This window comes from Trachurus trachurus, assembly GCF_905171665.1.
Source record: "Trachurus trachurus genome assembly, chromosome: 8".
In the NCBI taxonomy this organism is placed as follows: domain Eukaryota; kingdom Metazoa; phylum Chordata; class Actinopteri; order Carangiformes; family Carangidae; genus Trachurus; species Trachurus trachurus.
Window position 1 is genome coordinate 7,282,546 of NC_139905.1, and position 23,620 is coordinate 7,306,165.

The 23,620-nt window shown below is 42.6% G+C and overlaps 2 protein-coding genes across 4 annotated transcripts; one reads left to right on the forward strand and one right to left on the reverse strand.

Moving 5' to 3' along the window:
- Window positions 1-1,015: 1,015 nt before the first annotated feature.
- srrm2 (serine/arginine repetitive matrix 2) lies at window positions 1,016-12,852 on the reverse strand. 3 transcript variants are annotated; one of them, XM_083977887.1, is made up of 14 exons: window positions 12,662-12,852; window positions 11,464-11,715; window positions 11,242-11,337; window positions 10,944-11,129; window positions 9,806-9,889; window positions 9,651-9,716; window positions 9,533-9,565; window positions 9,293-9,409; window positions 8,891-9,029; window positions 5,625-7,696; window positions 4,004-4,702; window positions 3,810-3,884; window positions 2,619-2,726; window positions 1,016-1,572 (listed from the first exon to the last, which is right to left on the reverse strand). In XM_083977887.1, the coding sequence occupies exons 2-14, from the start codon at window positions 11,709-11,711 to the stop codon at window positions 1,518-1,520; spliced, it is 3,978 nt and encodes a 1,325-aa protein (XP_083834013.1). In that variant the 5' UTR covers window positions 11,712-11,715; window positions 12,662-12,852; the 3' UTR covers window positions 1,016-1,517. The 3 variants fall into 3 exon arrangements, with proteins under 3 accessions (XP_083834013.1, XP_083834012.1, XP_083834014.1); XM_083977886.1 differs by having other exon boundaries at window positions 9,651-9,719; XM_083977888.1 differs by lacking the exon at window positions 2,619-2,726 and having other exon boundaries at window positions 9,651-9,719.
- Window positions 12,853-14,554: 1,702 nt separating this feature from the next.
- arl6ip1 (ARL6 interacting reticulophagy regulator 1) lies at window positions 14,555-21,462 on the forward strand. Its single transcript, XM_083977355.1, has 6 exons — window positions 14,555-14,744; window positions 15,726-15,859; window positions 16,473-16,592; window positions 17,896-18,013; window positions 18,516-18,600; window positions 20,411-21,462. The coding sequence occupies exons 1-6, from the start codon at window positions 14,709-14,711 to the stop codon at window positions 20,527-20,529; spliced, it is 612 nt and encodes a 203-aa protein (XP_083833481.1). The 5' UTR covers window positions 14,555-14,708; the 3' UTR covers window positions 20,530-21,462.
- Window positions 21,463-23,620: the final 2,158 nt, after the last annotated feature.

Genomic DNA, 23,620 nt, shown 5'->3' on the forward strand with positions numbered 1-23,620 from the left:
TATTTATTATTGTTATTATTTTACATGGGTATGTATGTTTGTGTGCGTGTTTATCTTTTCTGTATGTATGTGTATGCAGCAAGGTTTACCTGCATCTCGTTGTGCAACTTGTGTGGCATGTGTTAATGTGTTTTGTATGTTTTTATTGGAAATTAATAAAAACATTGTTAAAATAAAAAAACTCTAGTACTTTCTAGAGAGTAATAAACCAGACATTTGCATCAAGACATCTTGGAAATTAAAATTTTTCTAAAAATGCTGTGTTCAAAAACTGATGTGTGACTTCTGTGAAATGAAACTGCCAGTAAGGACACGCCAAACTCTGATGTCGCCATCCCAGTTTCACTATTGCAACAGCAACAGGATCCACTGTCCGGTCACAGTTAAAGTTGAGTCATTGTTCCATCCGCAGCTTGGGAAAGTAGTAAAAATGCTTGATAATCATTACAGTAATTCTATCACACTGTACTGTAGTAGAAATGAATTGGAAAGAAAAGAGTGTACTAATCTACTAATCTGCACTAGATTTCAAGCAGTACAGTATCCAACATGTGCCTTATTCATCTAAAAATATATAGATGACAGCACTGTGAACATCTGTGATTGACAAGGAGAGGAATAAACTCACTCAGCCTCTTTGATTTCTCGTAATCACAGAGTTTTATGCTGATAATCCGTCTGTAATGCTACAAACAACATAATCCACAGCTGAATCCGCAAAGCAAAACCTTTAAACTGGATTTTCAAATTAACTTTAGGTCTCTTTTGAAAAAGATATTAAAAAAGTACAACCTAAGATGTCATATGTTTTTTTGACTGCAGCACAAACTGATAATAAAGGAAATACTATATCTTTTCAAGTTAAATTTGATGAGGTTGAAGAAACATACTTGAGTTGGTAATAATCTCAACAGTGGCTCCTACAGGGCTGAAGATATTCAAGCATAAGGTTTTTTTTTTTTTTTTGCAACGGTAAACAAATCCCATATACAACAGGAATTAAATTTCACACAAATAAAATGTACAATTGCCTTTTATTATTATTTCAACAAAGAAATTAACCACATTTCAGCTTCTGCTCACATTGACATGGAAATCGAGGATCCGTTACATGATAATAACCAAAATACAGACAGCTCATATCTACAGGTAGAACTCAATGAACGGTACAAGTACAGAGGAACATTGTTAGAGTTACATTTTACTCAGCTGTGTTTATGTGTGTGTTTGTGTGTTTGTGAGAATGTGTAAATGTGTACGTTCCTTACTCAGCTCATAAAAATAAATGTACAAGCCAGCCCTGGGTCATCGCCGCCGCTGCTTAAAAAAACAAACCGACTGGGGATTTACTGTGTGGCAGCTCAGAACCAAAACGAGTCCCCCTCCTGACATTCACAGATGTGCATCTACTGACCGCTGGCTGTGAAGTCTGTGTTGTGGCCCGGTTCAAACCAGCTGGAGGTGAACAGAGAAACAACATAGAAGTAGTAGTAGTGAGGCATCTCTGAGGTGGCAGCTCATTTCCTTCTTCTGCTGGTTGACGAGCGGCTTGGTGACTGTCTGCTGCCGCTCCTACGGAGAGGAGAAACACAAGGTCAATCATCACTTCTAAAACAGTACAGTTACAGGTCTGATGCAAAATACAGAAATAAAGTACATTAAAAGGGATACTTCACCCAAAATCAATAATTCACCAGTTTTCTGCTCACCGTCATGCCAAAGAAGGGTTTGGAGAACTTTCAGAGTCATCAAAACGCTTTTGGAGTCCGGCTGGCAACGGATTTTCATATAATGGTGGTGGATAGAGTTCACTTTTGAATCATCCAAAACACACACTATGAGACATCCAGATACCTCCATACTGCTTGTCTGTACTGACCCAAGTGTCCTGAAGCTGCCACATGGAAAAGTTGTTTGGAAAAAGTTAATGTGATCTCTGTTTTTATCCTTGTTGTAGCAGTAGCTCCCAGTGGCTCTGTTGATGTTTGTGCACATGCGCGAGATTTGCTGCGAGATGTTCGTTCGTCATTGTAAAACATTGGATGTATGATGTAAACACGGAAAAACATCTCACAGCAAATCTCTCGCATCTAAAAACAGAGATCACATTCATTTTTTCTGAACAACTTTTCCATGTGGCGGCTTCAGGACACTTGGGTCAGTACAGACGAGCAGTATGGAGGTATCTGGATGTTTCGTAGTGTGTGTTTTGGACGATTCAAAAGTGACCCCCCGTGGAACTCCTAAAGCGTTTTGATGACTCTGAAAGTTCTCCAAACCCTTCCTTGGCATGACGGTGAGTAGGGAATTAGTGAATTATGGATTTTGGGTGTAGTATCCCTTTAAGAAGGAAGACCAAAACTTTGACTAAATGAGCACTGAGGAGCCTAAAAGGCATTTTTCTGAACACAGATTAATGGAAACTATTTTATCTAATCTGTAACCAGGAAACCGACCTTCATATATTATTCATATGCTGCACATTTCAATGCGTCTATGTAAACACACGGTGTGTCACTGTATTTACACAGGAACCATTATCACACACGCCATTTGTACACTTCGCTAGCTGCCAATTAGCCGCCAGCTAGTTCTAGTTCTCTGTAGCGTAAACGGACCTGCGGCTCGGCGAGGACGGCGCTCCTCTCATGTGCCTTGGAGGAGAATAACTGAGCGAGCGAGAATCTCTCAGCGAATCAGCCGGCACCCTCTGAGGCCTGGCAGGGCTGAGGGGAGAGCACAGGTGTAACGTCACAACACTCTCACATAACACTCATGTACCAATAAGAGCTGGAGATGTGGTTAAAACTAAAAAATATGATAGAAACACTCCTCGTTCAGTTTGGATCGTTTGGTGTTTTCACTCCGTCATGATCATGATCCTTAAAACTGATGTCTGTCTTTCTCACCTTTGCTCCAAATGGAAATTGTTCATTCATTCATTAAAAACAGCCTGATCCAGTGATACCACTCTGGTTTGCAAGAAACATTCACCAGCTATGAAATAATAATGTAACATTACGAGACGGAGTTGTTTTAGAGGCAAATGCAGCCGGAACTACATTCCAGATGCGGCTGCTGGGCGGAGGGATTTCAAAAGCGCAAGTAGTTCTGAGTATTTGCTTCATGTGTCGTAATGTTACATAATTAATATACATGATTATTTCACAGCGGGCTGAATGTGCAGGTCATAACTTGTCCACTAGAGCATTTTGGAGCTGTTGGATTGTGTATTTGATGAGGGAAAGGCAAAAGTACTGCAGGCCTCTGTTGCGTTAGCTGAGCAGTTTGTGTCTTGCAATTACGGTAATGAACGTACTCCTAAGACTATAGGGATTATGGCAATAGACCCTTTCAGAGAGTATAAACAAAGACAGGTGTTACCAAGGATACTAATTAAGGCTCCATTCTATTTAGTGTACCAGAGCGTTTTCTAATGAGCCACACCTGTCTTTGTTTATACTCTCTGAAAGGGTCTATAGGCGAGTTTGCCAAAATGCTGAACTATCCCTTTAACAGTCTATATATAACTATAGGTACCACGTCTTGGCCAGTTGTTTCTTTAAGGACGAGACAGACTAACTAATGCAACCAACTAACACCTGAAATTTTAGCTCACTCTCAGGTGATTGCATACATACGCCATGATATGTCCCCTTTAAATCAGTAACCATTCACTTAAACCATTAAAAAGTAATTTTTCCTTCCTAAGACCTTTACTGCTATTTTTTTTCTGTTTTAATTAATAAATAAAAGATCTGCCTTAAAATAATGTCACATAAAAATGAAATGTTTTTTTCTCCTCTTACCTCTTATTCTTCTTTTCCTTTTCATCGTCGGATGAGGATGAGGAGGAAGCAGAGCTTTGAGCTTTGGTTGTTTTCCTGTTGAAAGAAACCGACACAGTAAACTGTTAATAACTGTTGTGTACAGTGATGCTCATTGTTGTATTATTGATTATTCGATCAGCTCTTTAGGAACTCATTCCCGGTCTCTTGCTTACCCCTTTCCTTGCTCCGCCTCAGAGTCGGAGCTGTCTGAAGAGGAGGACGAGGATGAGGAGGAGGAGGAGGATGAAGAGGAGGAGGAGGAGCTGGAGCTGCTGCTCCTGCTGGCCTTCTTCTTTGCGGTCGCCTCCTTGCCGTTCACAGCGCCGTCGTTTCGGACCGTTGGCTCTGGCACTGGAGGAGCTGCCGGCGGTGACGGCTGCTTCCTGCTTGGTCCCCGTGACGACGGTTTGGCGTCGGGTTGGTTGCCGGCGGGAGACCTCCTGGAGGCCGCGTCGGAGCGCCGGGGCTCAGACTGGGAAGCTCCTCTACCTGAGGGAGGAGCGCGGGACGAGTCTCTGGAAGGAGCCTGAGAGGAGGAGGAGCGACTTTTCTGCTCCCTGTCGTCTTTCTTCTCGTCCTCCCGGTCTCTTCTCCGGTCCTTCTCCGCTACCTGGGGGGGCTGCACGTCTTTCCTTTCCCGAGGTGGTGAAGGTGAGGATGAAGAGGAAGAGGAGGAGCTGGAGGAGGAGGAGGATGAGGAGGACCTAGCCGACTGGGGAACATCTTTTGGGTGCGGCTGCTCCTTCTCCATCTCTCTCTGTGGTTCGACCTCCCTCTGCCTGGGCCTCTGCTGTTCCCTCTCTCGCCCTCTCTCTCTTGAGAGGGAGCGACTGCTTCTCCTTCGTCGCTGTGGAGACGGAGAACGACGGGTCCTACAAGACAAAAACATTTACAATTTACAATTCAGCCACTAAAAGCTTCATCTACCCAATACATCAATGAGTAGTTTGGGTTAGCCTATTCATGAATAAAAGGACAAAAACGTTTTAAATTCCTACAAAAAGAATATGTGAACTACTAAATACTGAACTTACAACATAAACGATCAGTGCCGCTCCAACTCTAACTGAATGTCAAAACCATTTAACCTTGATCCTTAAAGGGATAGTTCAACATTTTGGCAAATTGGCCCATTGCTATAATTCCTATAGTCATAGCAGTAGGTTCGTTAACTTTAATTGTCGGTGCAAGCTATTTTTAGAACGGTGGAGCAGAGATGCGAGCTGCTCAGAGCTACGCTACGGAGGCTAAAGGGATTTCTTGGTTTCCGTCATCAAACTCATCCCATCAAATACACAATCCACCAACTCCAAAACGCTCTGGTGGACAAGTTGTGACCTGCACATTCACCACGCTATGAGATAATAACAGAACGTTACCAGACAGAGTTGTTTTAGAGGTAAATTCATGCAAAACCACTGATGCACGCTGTCTTCAGGGACAGTTTTCCGGCAAGCAGTCTCTGTATTTGCCTGTAAAATAACTCTGTCTCGTAACGTTCTGTTATTATCTCATAGCGTGGTGAATGTGCAGGTCACAACTTGTCCACCAGAGCGTTTTGGAGTTGTTAGATTGTGTATTTGACGAGTTTTAATGAGGGAAACCAAGAAATCCCATTAGCCTCCGTAGCGTAGCTCTGAGCAGCTGGCGGCTCTGCTCCGCTGTTCTAAAAACAGCTTGCACCAGCAATTAAAGGTAACGAACATAAAACTATAGGGATTATGGCAATGGGCCAATTTGCCAAAATGTTGAACTATCCCCCTAAAAAGGCTGCGTGGTGTTCTCCTGTCCTACCTGATGGGGGGGCTTCGCCTCCTCGGACTTCTGGATCTGGATCTGCTTCTTCTGGCAGCTCGCTCACGCTCTCTGTCCCTCTCTCTGTCTCTTTCTCTCTCTCTTTCTCTGTCCCGTTCCCTCTCTCTATCCCTCTCTCTGTCTCTGTCCCTGTCCCTCTGCCTGTCTCTCTCCCGATCCGACCAGGCCGGAGGCGGAGGGGGAGGAGAACCTCTCCTGGACCGGGGTGGTGGATCCTGATACTGCCTCGGTGGCGTGCGCCGGGCGGGGGAGGTGGTGGGGATGGATTTCTGGGGCGGAGAGCGAGACCTGCGGGCTGCGGGGCTGGATCTCGCTGGTCTCCTGGCTGCATCCCTGTCCTTCTCCCTCTCCCTGTCCCTTTCTCTGTCTCTGCCACCGTCCCTGTCCCTAACTTTGGCCTCCGACCTGGGTTTCTCAGCCTCGGTGGCCTCGGACCTGTTGCTGCCTCTGCTGTTGTCCGCTCTGCTGGGCGGCGGCGAGGGCGGAGGAGGACTGGGGCTGTCCATCTGCGTGGGGCTGTAGCGCTCCTGGCCTTTTGTTCTGGGTGGGTAGCTCTCTGCAGGAGCTCTGTGAGCAGCAGCAGGAGCAGGAGGAGGAGGAGGTCTTTCTCTTTCTCTTTCTCTTTCCCGCTCACGTTTGTCTCCTCCGTCCACTCTGTCTCTCTGGGGTCGTTGCCTGGGTCCGTCGCCCTCGGAAGCGGAAGCGGAGGCGGAGCTCTCCTTTCTCCCATTGGCTAAATATCTCTCGACTGCAGCTCCGATGGCGGCCGGTGTGTTTTTCCCGGGGCTGGTAGCTTTCTCCCGCCCCGTCTTCTTCTTCGCCTTGCTCTCGTCTTCGGAGGACGAGGACGACGAGGAAGACGACGACGAAGAGGAGGATGAGGAGCTGTCGCTGTCGCTGCCACTGCTGCTGCTGCCGCTGCCGCTGCTACTACTGCCGCTACCGCTACTACTGCTGCTGCTGCTGCTGCTCTCTTTTCTCTTCTCGGCCTGTTTGGCGCTCGCCTCGTCTCGTTTGTCTTTCCTCGGAGGGCTTCTCGTCTTCTCCTGTCTTTCGCCCGCTCCTTTCTTTCCGTCTTGTCTAACTTCTGCAGATGACCGAGCGACCTCGTCCCTCTTCCTGCCGCCCTCTTGACCTCGCGCCCTGTCTTCTTCTTCCTCCTGCTGCTGCTGCTGCTGCTGCTTGTTCAGGTGCCTGTCCCTCTCCTTGACGCTCTCTCTGTCTTTATCTCTCTGTCTGTCGCCGCCGTCTCTTTCCTTCTGACGCCCGTTGGTGACCGGCGAGCGAGCGGCGGGCGACACGGAATCTCGAGACGGGTGGGGACCGCCGTCCCTTCTCCTGTCGTTTTTCTGCTGGCGAGGAGACGCCTCCCTCTCCTGTCTCTTCCCGGCGTCTTTCCTGTTGTCTCTCTCATTTGTCGCCCTCGAGGGTACATCTCTGCGCTCCCTCTCTCCGCTCCTCTCCCTCCTCGCTCTCTCTTTCTCGGGGGGAGGCGGCGAAGGGGACGAGGAGTCGTGTCTTGTCTTTCTGTCCTGTTTGTTCCTGTCTTTTTCCCGCTCGGTCTCTCTGCTCCTCTCGCCCCGGGCGTCCTGTTTGGGTGGACGAGAAGAAGGAGGAGGAGGAGGGGGAGGAGATGGGGATGAGGAGGAGGAGGAGGAGGAGGAGGAGTCATGCCTGCTCCTCTGAGGAACAATCTCCTTCCCTTTGTCCCTTTTTTCTCTGCTCCTCGAGCGCCGTCCCTTGTCCATCTCTCTGCTTTTGGAGCGCCTTTCTCTGTCTCTCTCCTTCTCCTTGCTTCTAGAACGTCTCGCCTTCGCCCTCTCGTTTTCTACGCTCCTCGAACGCCTACTTTTTTGCACCTCTCTGCTCCTGGAGTGCATCTCTTTCTCGCTCTCCTTCTGTTTGCTTCTGGATCTGCGGCCTTTCTCCCTCTCCCAGCTTTTCTCTGCCTGTGGCGGTGGAGAGGGGGATGAGGAGTCATGTCGTCTTTTGGTGGAGGCCTTCTCCTTTTGACTGGGTCGCTCTTTTTCTCTCTCAAGATTGGTCCTCTTCTAGATGATGGAGAAAAACATTTGTTGATGTACTTGAACATACAAAATTCTTTTAAAGTGATACGCCAACATTTCTTGCCTCACTCCCGAGTCCATGACCAGCAGATAGACACCATCCTTTCGACTGTGCGTGCAGTAACAAGGGAGATAGAGCCGTATCGCCCGTAATTTAAAAACCTAGCTTTTAGTGCAGAGAGTCATAAATATATCACCAGACATGCAGCTGTAGGAAACTTTACATTACCTAAAGCAAGATCTAACGCCATCAAGCATACGGTTTTGTATAGAGGTATGAAAGAATGGAATTCACTGCCGAAAAATATCAAACTCACCACGAACACAAAGAAATTCAAAATATTAATAAAACAGCATTTATCAAAGTAAGACAACATGGTATATTTATATATGGAGTATATTTCGATGGATATATGATATGTGTTATTATAATGTATATTCTGTAGAATGAATGTATATACAAGTATGATGTGTGATGTGTAATGATGTACAGTATACATATATGATATGTAGAAATGTGGGTAATAGGATTAGTATGTGAACAATTAATATAACAAAGAAGGAATGAAGCACAGTTAAGAAATGTAAACACTTATTCTGTTTTTGTTTTGTTAGGTGAAGCATATCGCTCACTTGTTTTTTTGTTTTAAATTTTTATAATGTTTATGTTTTGTGTTTTCAACTGTATATTTGATACTGTTGGACCCCAGGAAGAATAGCTGTGGCTTTGCTGCAGCTAATGGGGATCTGTATAATAAACAAATAAACAAATTAGCTTAGCTCAAACACTGGAAGTGCATAGGTAGTGTTAGCCTGCCTCCTACCCGAGCCGAAATCAGCAGTCAGAAGCTGATTTCATTTTAGCTCTAAACTCTGTAAATATATCACTTTATCCACATTTCAAACATTTTTAGGCGAGAAAGTAGCCGTTTAGATCAACAGTGTGTCGTTAATTTGTCTAAATACCAGCTGTTTACAATTTTCTTCGGACGAATTCGGCGCTACTCAAGCTAGCCGTTGCCTGCTTGTCATGGACTCGGGAGTGAGGCAAGACACGTAAAAAAAAAATGTTGGCGTATCCCTTTAACCATCAGATAAATCAATTCAACTTTGGGATCATTAGAGTGAAAGGTTCAGATGTTTCTGTTCTTAAACGTATGCAACTAGTCCAATTCTTACCATGTCACCTCCGTGACGGGGTGGGCTGTGCTCCTCGTAGCCCCGCCTCCTCCTGTCTGGTGATCTCTCCCTTCGTCCATCATCAGCTTTTCTTGCAGCCTGGTCCTGTTGACGTGACCTCACTGGAGCTGGAGACTGGCTGTTAATATCACAGGGGGGGAAAAGTAAATCAGTAAATTAACTTCTTTGGGGGGAGGAGCAAAACAAGATGCAGTTTATTGAAGAAAAATGGGACTGACTCTACTGGTCTCTAGTGGAGTCTTTAAGTCTTTAAAGATTTGCACTCCACCTCCACCTTGAAACACAGTTCTATCTTTATTTATTCAACAGTCCACAGCAACATACTGCACCAAGGTACTGATCTGATGTGCCACCTGAGGTTGGTTTCACCTATTCACACACCTGTGAGCAGAGCTGGAGGATGCACTCCTGTGTCGTGCCGCCTTTGCTTTTGGAGGACTCGCACTTTCACTCTTTCTTCTTTTCTTCTTTGACACCTTCTGTTTCTCGTCTGAGGAGCTTTAAGTTGGGAAAGAGATTGAGATTGAAAACATGCAACTAAAATAACAGCCACAATTGTCACACTACAAAACTCATTTCATATTGAATGAACTGCACCAGGATTCACACTGATACACCTACCTATCTTCTTCCTCCGACTCCTCTGACGCGTCTCTGAAAGACAAATTAAATCATTGTAAGTAAAAAAACAAAAACTCAATGGTGAAACATTGACAAAAAGAATCTGGCAGCAGAATACCGTTTCTTTTTCTTCTTTTTGGACTTCTTCTTCTCTCTGCGGGGAGATGGGGAGGGACTCTCTGAGCTGCTGGGAGAGGAAATAAAAAACCCTGTCAGACCCGCCACCTGCTGTAATCAGTTACTTTTCCGTTCTCATCCAATTAATTTTCTCACCTGTCTTTGTTCTTGTTTTTCTTTTTCTTCTTCCGACCTCTTTTCTTTGGCGGGGAATCAGAATTGTCTGAATCTTCCACCAGCCTGTGAGAACAAGGACAACACTTTCCGAGTCAGGAACAGAACAGAGGCAGCACGTTGAGTAGTGAACTGTAGTTAACCATAGTGACCGGTTAATTTAATAAAGCAAAACTGTGTTTGTTCATTGTTATCTTATCTATCTTATCTGCTTATGCACTTCTGGTTAGACGCAATCTGAAATTCGTTGCCTGCCTAGTACTAGTGGCATGTGCAATGGCAGTAAAGTTGAATCAAACCTAATCTAATCTAAAAGGCAATAAGTATCAAAGTGTCTTTATAGACAAGATACGATACACTATATCAGCTGATGATCGGACAAAGTTTGGACTTGAATCTCGTGTTTAGATTAACTACTACTATCACTTCAACTACCCTTTAGCAACCGGCCCTGTTCACAACTACATCGTCACACAAGCTAGTGCTACCTCTGAAAAATATGAAGTTAAAGAGCCAGTTCACTATAATGGATTATGTAACTCAAGCAGATTTGAAAGATGTCCAAGTTTATTTTCAGTGGATATCGGCAGAATCACACACCAGTGAGTGACTGCCTCCAAGGTCAAGAACAAACCCAACATGTCTTTGTAAAATAGTATGAATGAGAATTTTCCTCAAATTAAATCTTTTTGCTCACACTGTATATTCAATAAGAACAAAAACAGATCACCAATGTTTGTAGAAGGGATTGCACACATTTAGTGTTTTTGATTACATCCCATTATCAACACCCATCGAAGCTTTTCATGAGTGAAACACACTCCTCTTCGGTGTTTAAAAAAAGAATCTGGGTCATATACTTTTATAGGATCAGTGTGCTGTCACTACCACCCACACCTGTGGTTGATTCTTTTCTAATTACAAGTCAACCCGTGTCTCTAACTGCGCAGTCTGTGCTTCTTCGTTCTCTTCTTCCTTCTTCAGTTAATGCTGGGAAACACTGACAAGTATTTTTAGCCACATTTGCCAGCTCTTGCTTAGCTGGGTCTAAATAAAAAAAAGAAACCATTCATTTATACATGCAACATCACTGTGAGTGTTTTGTGCCCGTCATACTCACGTGTAGTTCTGCTGCTGCAGCTTCTCCCTCTCTAGGCGTTCCTGCTCCCTCTTCTCCTTCTCCCTCTCCTTGCGGTCGGCGTGGAAGGACGATCCATCCACATAATCGCTGGAAATACCGAAAGCAGCTCGAAGACGGTCGTTCTTCTGCTGGTTGGCTGCAGCCAGGGCGTGAGTCTCCGTCACCCTGGGAGAGAACAAACCAGAGAGACTTGTTACCAACACTACAAAACAATATTTTAATGGATGCAATGATCTCAACATATGTTAGTCAGGTTGTTTGACTGCGGTGTTCTTACGTTGGTCTCTCAGTGGTGGCGGGAGCTGGCTCCTGCTTCTCCTGCAGCATCATGCGGAAACTGTTCACCTTCTCTTCAATCTCCTCGGCGGAATACCTGACCATCCAAACAGAGAAAAGGACTTAACATTAATTTAACACTACTATTTTACTTTTTCTGCCACTACTTGCAAGTTTGCATACAGCCCATTAAAGGTCAGTGTTAATGTGTGTATTATTTTACCCTTGCTCCTCCATCATGTCTTGTAACTCTGCACACTTGACCTCCAGCTGCCTCTTCCTCTGGTGCTCCAAGATGTCAGCATTGGGCTGCCTGTTGAGCTGACTCTCCAGCCTCTCCCGGTCCTTCTCATCCCGCTCGCCCCCGCGCTCATCCCGGGGCCGTTTCACCCGCAGGCTCGACAGGTTGCGCTGCACATAGCCATTGGTGCCACTGCCCCTTGGAGTTGTCAGGCCAATCCCATTGTACATGGCTCTGCAGAAATTAAACAGAGGCACACTGTTTGAAGAGATAACAAGACGCCATCACACCTTAATACTGAAATCTCCAAGTAGAAATAAAAAGTAATGACAAATTGTAATGAGGGTTTGTCAATATTAGTCTTGCAAAGCTATTTTATCTGTTTTTTATAAGGTCCTTTGAGGCCAACATTAGATAACATTCTTTCTTAAGACAGCCAATAAGATATGGACAAGAAACGGACCACCCAAACTAACATGCAGCACCATTGATTTTAAATGTATCTGATGCATTTTTAATAATACATACTTAAGTATGGACACAACCTCCTGCAGTCTTTCACTTTACTATTTAAAGCATTGTAATATGTTGAATGACTTCCTACTCTAAAATGGCTGACATAAATAAACTAGTATAAAGGCTCAAGGCCATTGGGCTGCATGTTTTTCAATTCCTAACCCACATAAAAGTGGTTCACGGAAGGAAATCGTAATGAAATAATGACACGAACACAGTTATAATTCGGCGGCATTTTTGTTGACACAGTTTTGAGTTAAGTGTGGCGGCGGTTTCTCACTGTTGCTCAAGGGCTTACGAACAATTTAGCAGATCGCTGTCTCTCCTGTGGTCTAAACATATATTCTTACTCATATCTTATGAATTTGTTCACGATAATAACATCTAGATGCGCATTAACACGTGCGCCAGAACAGGCCTGTTGCTAAGACTGTGTGTAAACTAGCAAATTTATGATGACTAACGCCGAGGTTGACAATCGGATAAAACACTGGACTAATAAACTTTAGATCACAGAGCTGAAACTCGCTGCTATACCTCTATATGTTATAACTTCGTGTATTTAACGCTTCACATTTCTAAAGGCCCCACCACACTTGTGCGTAGCGAACAATTCCTGTCCTAGCTAACTTAGCTAGCTAACGTTAACGTATTTCTTACGTACCAGCGTTTTCTCCGGGAGCGGAGAGAAAACTGTGTCGGCGCGAATTTGGTGATAGATAATATCCCGTGGAACCAGACTCTGAAACCGACCGTGTGATAACCGAGTAACCACAACTGTTAAGAATAATGAAAGGCAACTAGTTAGCTCTCAGCTAGCTAATCTGTTCTCCAACCACAAGACTAGGAACGAGATGAAAACCAAGTGACGTCACACGCACGAAACGTACGTCTGAAGTGAGTTGCGTTCAGGGACAAACTGTACAATGAAACTCGAATGTGTTAAAATCAATGTCAATGTAAATCGATCACGAGAGGATATTTCAAAAATATTTCCAGTTGGGTGGCGTTTAACCATAGAAATTGTCTTCTAAATATATATTTAAAATAAATAAATAAAGACTATGTCATAGAGGTGTGCTACACTGCAATTCTGCCATTAATAAAACTAAAATGGCTGCTATAAATTAAGTATTGACCAATGATGTTATTGTGCCTTTTCATCCTGGGCCCAAGACACTCGTGGACTTCAAAAATTCAAGACTGTTTATGGAGCACTTGTTTTGGGGCAAATGTATGAACTTTTGTGGCCAAATCTGACAAGAGTAACTCTGTATCATAATCTAGTTTACACACAATATATGTCGGCTGAAATTATGTCAGTGTTTTTAAATAAAGAACAGCTGATTAAAAGGTTAAACAAAGGGAACAAAGACAGAATTGATTTAACAGCAGCTGCAGTCTTACACCTTACACTGATAAAGACTGCACCCATGTGGCAAAAGAGAGAAGTGCATATTGGAAGGTAGTTTTTTGATACTCACTGATCACCAGTTGAGAACCAGCAAAGACAGTAAGGATTGTACACAGTGTCATGCAAAATCACATTTTGTTTCAATGTAAGAATGTATGTGCCTTCTTGAAGAACTACCACTGTTCAAGTAAAAAAAAACATATTTTGCCATTGTGTTATGTTTGCACCAATGGTCTTGATCTGAATCTGAAATCAAACTGGATTTATGTTTTAGACAGTCTCTCAGGTGTTGATCATAGGTGTTGATGCAATTTCAAATAATAGTTGTAGTAGTAGAACATGTACATGGAAACTTTGCCAAATAAACTAAGGTATAAGCATGATGAACTATTAGTTGTATGTTTGTTGTAATTGCAAACATAGATAGATAGATAGATAGATAGATAGATAGATAGATAGATAGATAGATAGATAGATAGATAGATAGATAGATAGATAGATAGATAGATAGATAGATAGATAGATAGATAGATTTATTTGTCCTTACATAACATAACATAACATAACATAAAACATAAGACACAAGACACAAAGATCAATTAATTTACAAACAAAACCAACACAGACAGTAAAATTGTGGGTCAACACAACCTAACCATAAACACTGCCAGGTGTCTTACATTACAGTTATGGTCGACAAAAATTAAGTTCTAGGTTGTTTGTTTGTTTATTTATTTTTAACTACAATGTAAGTCTCTCAACATTGCAATGGCATTGAATGTGTTCTAATAATTTTATTTTTATGAATAGTACTGCAATTTTTTTTTTTTTAAAAGTCAGAATGCTTTCCTTGATTAGTCAGCAAAGGCCACACACCTGTTTCCCATTAGGCTACAATTTAATTAAATCTTTCAGGTATATTCTCAGACTAAAAATTATGAGCTGTCATGATATAATGACTCACCTCAATTACATAAGTAGGTATTTTATCTCGTCAAATATTACGGTGGCGTTTGGTTTTTACTGAAGAAATAGCCCGTATCTGTCATAACCATAGAGGTCATATCATAACCAACCAAGACAAATAGGACTCCATTTCCCATGATGCCATTGGCTGGTTTTTGACGCAAATTCGAAGATAAAAACATCCTGCCAGAGCTCGACCGTTAGTGACGCTGAAACCAGTGAAGGAAGAAGCGCGTGCGCCGCTGCTGCTGCTCTACGGGGTCGTTTCTCTACAAAATACATTAAAAACACGATAAAAAAAATAAATAAAATCGACGGTGATTCAGTAACGATGACTGAAGTCGACAACAAAAGCGCGAATATGCTTGTGAGTATCACCCAGATTTTTTTTAATCATATATTTATTTTATTTTTTTTAGCGTTGAGTTTAAACGGCTCTGTGAGATGTGGGTGTGTTAACAGTAACGTTAGCATAAGCTGTCAATGCTAATCCGGTGGCGTTCACGCAATCGAGGATGCCATTTGTTTAAAGATTTGCTGCTTAGACAAAGTGGACTTTGCACTGCCAAGATGTAAGCAGCAGTAGCATTATCAGCGATGTGGTTTATTTTTAAATTATTATTATTCAATCGCTTATCCGACCAGTGACGATGCAGCGGCTAACGCTAGCTAGCCTGTTAGCTCGTCCGTTTAATGCGCTTTACATGGCAGCAGATACGTTTCCCTGTTACAGTGCGATAACGATAACAGCTTCAGCTTTTGGGGCCTTTTTCAGCTTAAAAACCCCGAAATCGAGTTATATCCGCCCTCGATGGGAGCCCTAATGATAAACGTGGTTAGCGGCGCTGATCATATCGTCTCATGGGTCGATATAATACTGCATAGTCATGTCACTGATGGGACATAACTTACTGTTACCGCTGTTCACCGTAGATCAAGACGTGAGCCTTGAATGTACTGAAAACCTGCTAGTTTCCACAAATGTTGATGAATGAATAACATCACCTACAGCTCGAAACGTTAAAATATTGTCAAGATTGAGAATTTAATTTAGTTGACACTTTAAATGCGCTGACACTTATCGTATTACAGGAGATACATATGATATAAATGGTGCAAGGCGTGAGTTAAGAATGCACATACGCTCATTCATTCAAATTAATTAGACTGCATATACGTTATAGTTTCACATTGGCCCCTTAATTGGCTGAATGTGAAATTCACCCCCAGGGGAGACACCTGTCCTTGACTTTTAAGGCAATCCCCGTTGTTCTCTCAGAAATAATGCTGACATTACAGTGGTGAGTAGTAGTCTGGTGGTGTATAATGTGTGAACTTCTGTGCCCAGGCTCAGGAAACGGCCCAGCTGGAGGAGCAGCTGCAGGGTTGGGGTGAGGTGATCCTCGCTGGGGACCGAGTCCTGCGCTGGGAGAAGCCTTGGTTCCCCGGGGCCCTGATTGGCGCCACCACCGTGCTCTTCCTGTAAGTCCTTTTTTTTTTTTTTTTTTTTACTGCACCCTGTGTCACAGGGGTATACACAGCTGGGCACATAGTTGGCATAACTTACATTTCCTGCCTCTCTCTAGCTGTAACAAACACAGACAAGGAGTATCTAAACTAACATCAAAATGTAGGTGGAAGTGCTCTGGTCAAAGTTATGTTAAGCTTTCTCGCACTGCTGCAGCACAAAACTAGAGGAAGGAAACTTTGTAGATTAATACTAGATTATCTTTCAACATTCTTTAGTTTTTTCAAAGTAATTTTGAAGCAAACACTCTGGGTGAAGAATCCACGCCAGAACAGTAACAGACTGTTCTCATAATCCACCGAGTGCTGTTTTGCTAATACAATGCATTCCTTTTTTATATTGCCTAAAGCACACACCCTCCCTGTTAAGATCTGCTTCACCCCTGGTGTTTGGAGGTTCCTAAAGTTACAGATCAAGCATGCAGGCAACCCTCATACTCAAGAAGAAAAAAACACTAAGATAATGGAAATGAGCAACTGCTTATGAATACCTGATACAAAATGCCCTTGTTTGATTCTGAGCAACGTGTTTCTAACCATGACTGACGGCTCTGTCTTCCCCCTCCAGACTGATCTACTACCTGGACCCATCAGTGCTGACCGGGCTCTCCTGCAGCGTCATGTTGCTCTGCCTGGCCGACTACCTGGTGCCCACCCTCGCGCCCAGAGTCTTCGGCTCCAATAAGTGGTGAGAGCTCCAGGATGAAGGTCATACTGTCAAAATGGGCTTTTCCATTACACCATAAAATGTATTTATGTGAAACTTTCAATTAGTCACATGGAATAATGGAGTTCTGTCTTGAATGCATACTTAATTTTGCTGAAACTAATGTGACAGCTTGGGCACTGTCACCTGAAACCAGTCCTATACGGTGTCCAGCCACTTCATGGAGCTTTGACATTATACAGTGCTTACAACAGCCCCTTGACTCAGCTGTGTGTTTGATCTGGAGAACCAGACACCTAGAACAGGATAGAGTAACAGTTGGCAGTGTGTTGGACGTCCGTTCCCCCACCAGACACCTTCAGCCTCAATATATAACCCTGCATCAGCAGAGTGTGGCCTGCTCCCTATTACACCGCTGCACATTCCTCTGACATGCCGGGTCTCTTCTGCAAGAAGCAGCAGGGTCAATGTTGTGTAAATGGTGAAGTTGAATGTATTTTATTGTGTTTTGCATGTTAATGTTTACGTTTAGTGGAGTCACAAACCTTCTGACAGAGTTCAGTTAAGGGAGGAGTTGAGTTTCGATCGGTCTGGTCTGGTACTAACTGTTCAGAAGGCAGCTGGATATTATTAGATGCAGCTCAGGAAAATGCAGCTATTGATTATTTCTCAGTCTGAATATTGTTTTGAGATTTATATTGTGACTTGCTAAGTCTCCTGCAGAGTGGTCCAGATATAGCCGGAGTGTCTGTTCTTCGGTTAAATGGAGCTATCGGAGTCCGGTCACGGCTATCGCTTGGCTCGCTCCCAACAAGGACTGAAATAGGGAACGATGGCTAAGCAGAAAATGAAGACCGCTCTTCCCAGCTGCCTCACTTCCCTCTTCTTCTTGTCAGGCCCTTCTCTCGCCCCGGCCAGAGTCTCATACCAGTGGCCGTCTCTTTTAGACATGTTACACCTCAATCCTCATGAAAGGTCCTCATCTCTGAATTGATTCTCTCAATCAATAGTAACTAATTATTATTTAGCTCTAATGAAGATAAGTCATAGTGAGCAATCGGATGAAACCAGGGATTTCTGCTCTTTGGTCACATGGTGAAATAAGTAGATGCAGCAGCACAATGCACAGTTGGGGAGTTTTTGAAGTTGCCACAGAGTCATTTCATTTAAAAACAGCTATTGACAAATGAGAGTTGGTTTGATGTGACAAACCACAGTGGCCTTACAGGTTTCCTCTTGACAGTGTTGTTGGTGACTGATCACAAGCTCCCACAGTTGTGTTTTGTTTTTTGTTTTTAATTCCCACCCATGTTGTCGTGTGCAGGACCACTGAGCAGCAGCAGCGTTTCCATGAGATCTGCGGTAACCTGGTGAAGACCCAGCGTCGTATGGTTGGCTGGTGGAAGCGTCTCTGTGCCCTCAAGGAGGAGAAGCCCAAAATGGTAAAAAAAAAAAAAATTTAACTCTTACCTCTTTCAACTCCTAACAACACAAGCTGGTTAAATTAGCTGAGCATCACGTACCGTAGACATCTAACTGAGCCGTACGCGGCGATGCACCGGCTGCAGCATTGCAGTAAATGGAGCCATATCTGTTTATAACAATGGTGATCTTTCTCTGTGCTCCAGATAAAAATATCCTCAGCTGATTTGGCTTTGCTGCTCCACTTAGCAGAGCTCAAACTGGGTTACAGGCTGTGCTAACCGGGTTTTTCACAGCGTGCTTTAACACTGTTAGACACACTCTTCTGTTAACCCACCTTTAATTCAATGACAGCTTTGTTGGTTCCTTCAAAACAGCGTCTGCTCTGTGGAGAAGAATAAGCTCTGCAGTGCATCTGGAGAATGGCTCCTTTTAAACTCAGTGATGCTCTGCTGTGCGTGCAGTCATGACGCCTCACACTGATGTGGATCGTCTGTAACATGATCTCCCTGCTTTTCACAGTACTTTGCCTCAGTGATCAGCAGCCTGCTGGCGGTGGCGTGGATCGGACAGCAGGTGCACAACCTGTTCCTCACTTACCTGATCGGTGAGTATTTTACAAATTGGAGTAATTCTACCACTTTACCTTTCCTGTGTGGAGGGACTTGCGTCTTTCAGTCTGTCACTCGTCTGAGCTCTTGAACACAAAGTGAAATGTTCAAAGACTTCCTCCTGAAGTCTGTGGTTTGGTGTTGGTTATATTGACTTATTGGGCTGCGTCACAGCACAAAGAGTCTTTGTCTTTGTGTTTGTGCTTTGACTTATCAGGATCCAAGATTGATACAGTTTATTAGCAGAACATCACATGTCTTTTTCAAATTAATCAACCTTTTTTTTTTTAATTGAGAATTAATTTTAAACCATATATTTTTAATAAAGTTATTGTGGACCAGCAGTGGACTGTTATATTCCAAGAAAGAAAATCTCTCCATCCTAAAAAGGTTCTTGGGATTAAACATTTTCCCAGAAATATGAATCTTTTTACCCAGAGGCCTTTTACAGCAGATAAAGTCTGTGACTGTGGAGAAGTTGTAGCTGTTCATGCAGAAAGGAGCTGGGCCTCAGACCTGACTGGAGGGTTGGTGTAAGACATTCAACCCATTGATTAAAAGAACCTTTCATCACACAAAGTGAGGAAATGCCTCTTCCCTCTGCTGCCGTGGTGAACTACAGATGTGGCGATAGTCTCGCGTGACATGGCAGAAACAGGAAGCGATGTTTGTCAGTGACTTGTTTCTGTGTGAGAGGTTATTTAACGAGTCTCATGCTGGACTCGGACGTGGCTGTTGTAACAAAGGAGAGAAAACTGCAGTGCTGATGCAGTAGGAGTCATTGCATGACCTCTGCCCATTATTACCAGGCTTCCTGGCACTGTGACTCAGAGATACTGCAATAATGTGGATCAATACCTGGATCTCAGAGACTGCAGGCGGTTACACTACTAAACTGATGCTGCTCTCTTATTTATTAATGGCAGATGATGGGCGGGTGTTCGTCTGCAGAATAAGACAGAAACAGGAGTGACGTGTAAAACGAAACTAAAAATCTCCTCTCGGTTTTACTGTGAACGGAGAACAAACTGTCGGCAGCTCAGCGTCCCTCAGGGAGAGAGGCCCGTTGGTGCGTCAGCCAGTCCTCTGTCTGTGTAGGAGCCAGGCATCAGTTATATAAGCTGCCTGAGACACGTCAAGTATCATCTGACGGGAAAACCATAAACTAGGACTGACTCTGAAACAAAGTATTATGTATTTTAATCTGAGATTAAGTTAATAGTGACTCACGAGTCTTAAAAGCTTAAGATTCGTGACTCACTATTAGCTCCACCAATACTGTCGATTTTGCTTTAAAAAAAAAAACCTACCAACCTTCATAGAATAGTTGTGCTGATGTGACGCCTTCATACCAGATAAAGCAAACCCGTTGCTGCTGAGGCATTTGCGTGAAGAGCTTTCTGATAATCTTATTTCCTAAACTGTCTGCTCCCTTGTTGCTCATCACGGTGTTGGAATGCAGAAAACATAATTTGATAAAATGTCAAGTTATGTTTATGGTGTGGTATCCATTTATTTGTCAGTTGCCTAGCAGTGGTGTTGCTGTGATAACTGATTCAACACCAAGCAATCAGGCACTTGGCTCCCTGTGTTAAAACAAACAAAACAGAAACAACAGCAGAAAGTCAAAGTGTAGTTTCTGTAGCCCATAACCCCGCTGTACAGAAACATTAGTTCATTCTGGTTTAATGTGTCTACACTAAATATTTAACAAGTGTTTGTCTTAAACCTTTTTTTAATCTTTTAAAATCTTTGTTTTCTAATCCACTTCCATATTTGATCAAATTTGCTTCGTCTCTCCCTCAGTGAGTTTCCTGCTGCTGCTGCCCGGCCTGAACCAGCACGGCATCATCTCGAAGTACGCTGGCATGGCCAAGAGGGAGATCAACAAACTGCTCAAACAGAAGGAGAAGAAGAACGAGTAGATGAAGGTGTGGAGACGAAAGAGGGGAATCTCTGAAAGAAGAAGAACAACAACAACCACCACACAAAATGAAAGGTGGAAGGAAGTTTTTAAGAAAGGAGGACCGAGAGCCTCCCGCCTCCTCGGTCTCAGCCACAGAGCAAGACGCACTTTTTTTTTTTTTTTTCTTCACACGTTCAGTGAGTTTAATTTCTCCCGCCCACCACTTGACATTTCATCATCACCCACTCGATTATTATTATTATTTTTTGTTTATCTGCCATGCATGCTGCCTCCACAAGGTTATCAATATTGTCACGAGTTCATACACAACACTGAAACATTCAGCAACACGTGCACACAACCCCCCTCCCTCCTCCCCATCATGTACACAAAGTTAAAATCCTTCCTTCCGTTTCTTAGTTTAAGTGTGCTACGTTTTAAGATGTCAGTAATGCTTTTAAGCCATTCCCTCTACTTAGACAAAGTGACTACTGAGCAGTTTTTGTAGCATTACTGCATCAATATGAACCTCTTGGATTCCTCAGTCGGGACTTTTGTGTCACAACAGGTCATGAAAGTTTTACTTTTTTTTTTTTGGTTGCTTACTCTACTTAGGTTGTATTTAAAACGGCGCTGAAAACAAAAACTGGATTTTTAAAGCAGAGCTCATCAGGAGTGAAACTGTCTCTAGTTCCAAGCCTACTGCTGTACCGCTGCTAGCTGGACTCTGTGGTCTATTAGCTCTTATATTAAAAACCCCCTAATGTGTTACAGGCGTGGGGTGTCTCTGTGTAAATAGACCTGTCCCTCACTCTGTTCCTGTCGGTCATCCTTTTATTTATGTGTTCTTTCCTCCTCCGTCTCCTTATTTCTGGTCTGTCTTTCAGCTCATGTCATTATTTGTCTTTATTGGAGATCTTTATGAAAACAAATAAAATTTGATTTAAATGAATTTCCACTGGTCGTGTGTATCGTTCCTTGGTTTGACTTGAATGGTTGAGAGTGGGATGTATGGAAGTTTACAGGGTTTGGTTTTACTTAACATACTGAAACATTTGAGTCTTGAGATGCAAAATGAGGATCTTTTTGTAGCTTTTAAAATTCCAGAAGTTATATAAGTCAGAAAAATACAGTAAAGTCTTTTTTATTCAATAAACTTTTTTTTTTTAAATGAAGAACTGTTAGTCATCACCAGCATGTGTATCTGATTTAAGTAATATGACTGAAGTTTTGTGCCAGCTGCTCAGCTTGGATTTGTCACACTTTGATTTTGATCAATCTTGTAAGAAACATACATTTAACAAAGTGAACATCTTAAAACCAAGAGATGTTCAAGTTAAACAAGGATGGTTTATCACATTTTTCTTCATTTTAAATGATCTTTAAAACTCATACTAATTCCTGTTGTAGCTGTATGTCATCACTGAGACTCTATGCTGTTTTCCCCCCCAGGGCTGTTCTGTTGCACAGTGATTTCTTAGAAAGAAAATTCCCAGTGATGTTCCACACTTGAAGATTTGTTGTAGTGTGTCGAAAGCCTGACACACAGCCTGCATTTAAAGTTTATGTTTAATACTCATTATTATATAATTCTTGTAATGTGTGTTGTGAGTGAATCTGAATGCAGAGCCTGTCTCCCACAGCCTGTAGCTGGTCTGTGGTGCAGTCATCTGATTGTGTTCGACTGCAGACAGGTCGAACAGAAAGATGAAAACCTCACACGATAATGTTTAAGTACTTCTGTCGCATCTAAATCAGACATCTCTCCAACAGGACCAGCAGGTGATGCTATAAGAAAGCAATATGGCTGAGATCCTCCCTGCAGCTGGTGGAGAATTTGGTTTTACACTGATGTGTTCACTGTCCTCAGGTGGTCACAGTAGTGAACTGCAACAAAGGAAAATGAGCCCTAGAAATAAATCACCAGTATGTCAAACTCATACTTCATGTGATAATTACTCTGATTAATGATTGATAAAATAGTATTAGTGATAATTAGCACAAATTATTGTCATGACCTGGTAGGTATTCTGTGTGTTAGCAACACATTTAAATGGAGTGAGTGTTGCAGATCCACACTCAGAACAATACGCCTGTATGTTGAATTAAAAGACAAAGAAGTGCTTTCTTTGTCTTTTAATTCAACATACAGGCGTATTGTTCTGACCTGAATAATTCAGGTGAAACTTGACCCATACAGAGCGACATTAACAACCCTGACAGGTGCCACTCTGATCAGAAAAATAGACTCAGCCCCAGTCAGACACAAAGACAATAATATAACAGCTGAAGTCGTAAATGTTTGCTACTGTAGTGGGTAATATATTGCAGGTTATAAGAAGTGATATAAAGTGAACCACTTACACTCCACATACAATAAAGTGAGTGAACGTCTTAATTCAAAGCAGATGTTTGAGTAAAATTCACCTGCAAGCACTTATGTTTTATGTGTTTGTTTGTTTTTTATCTCCCTAATAATACCTAAACTTATTATCATTATATTACAGTAATCACGTTGGCATTATTGAATGTGAACATTATCATTATATTAGTAGCATTGGCATTACTAGTGAATGTGAAGCACCCCGAACTGAAAATAATAGAATACAGACAACACAGTTTACTCCATTGTTTTGTGTGAAATGTGGTCATGGATGGTACATGAATCCACTTTTTTTTTTTTTTTCTTTTTTTTTTTTTACTTATTTGTTGCTTGTTTACTGTAGAACCTGACTATCTGAAAAATATTATTCATTTAACATCTATTTAAAAAGGCTCTGAAAAAGTACCTCATCAGTCAAACCATGTACCATCAAGTCATTTCTTGTCATTTTTTCTTTTCTTTTCTTCTCTTCTTTTTCTCATTATTACATTCATTATTATTGTTTTGCATTATTCATCCATGTATGTATTTTTCCTTACTTCCCTATATTTACTGTATAATTAATCACTTACTTTTCTACTTATTTTTCGTTATCGTTTAATTATTCCCTATGTTCTTGTTTTTAAGTAACAAATTTGGTTTGGGTGAGGTTTTCATAATATAAGCCCGTTTGGGTTTCATACCTCCCCTTTGCCCACCCTAGTCATGATGATTGTTCATGCTGTTT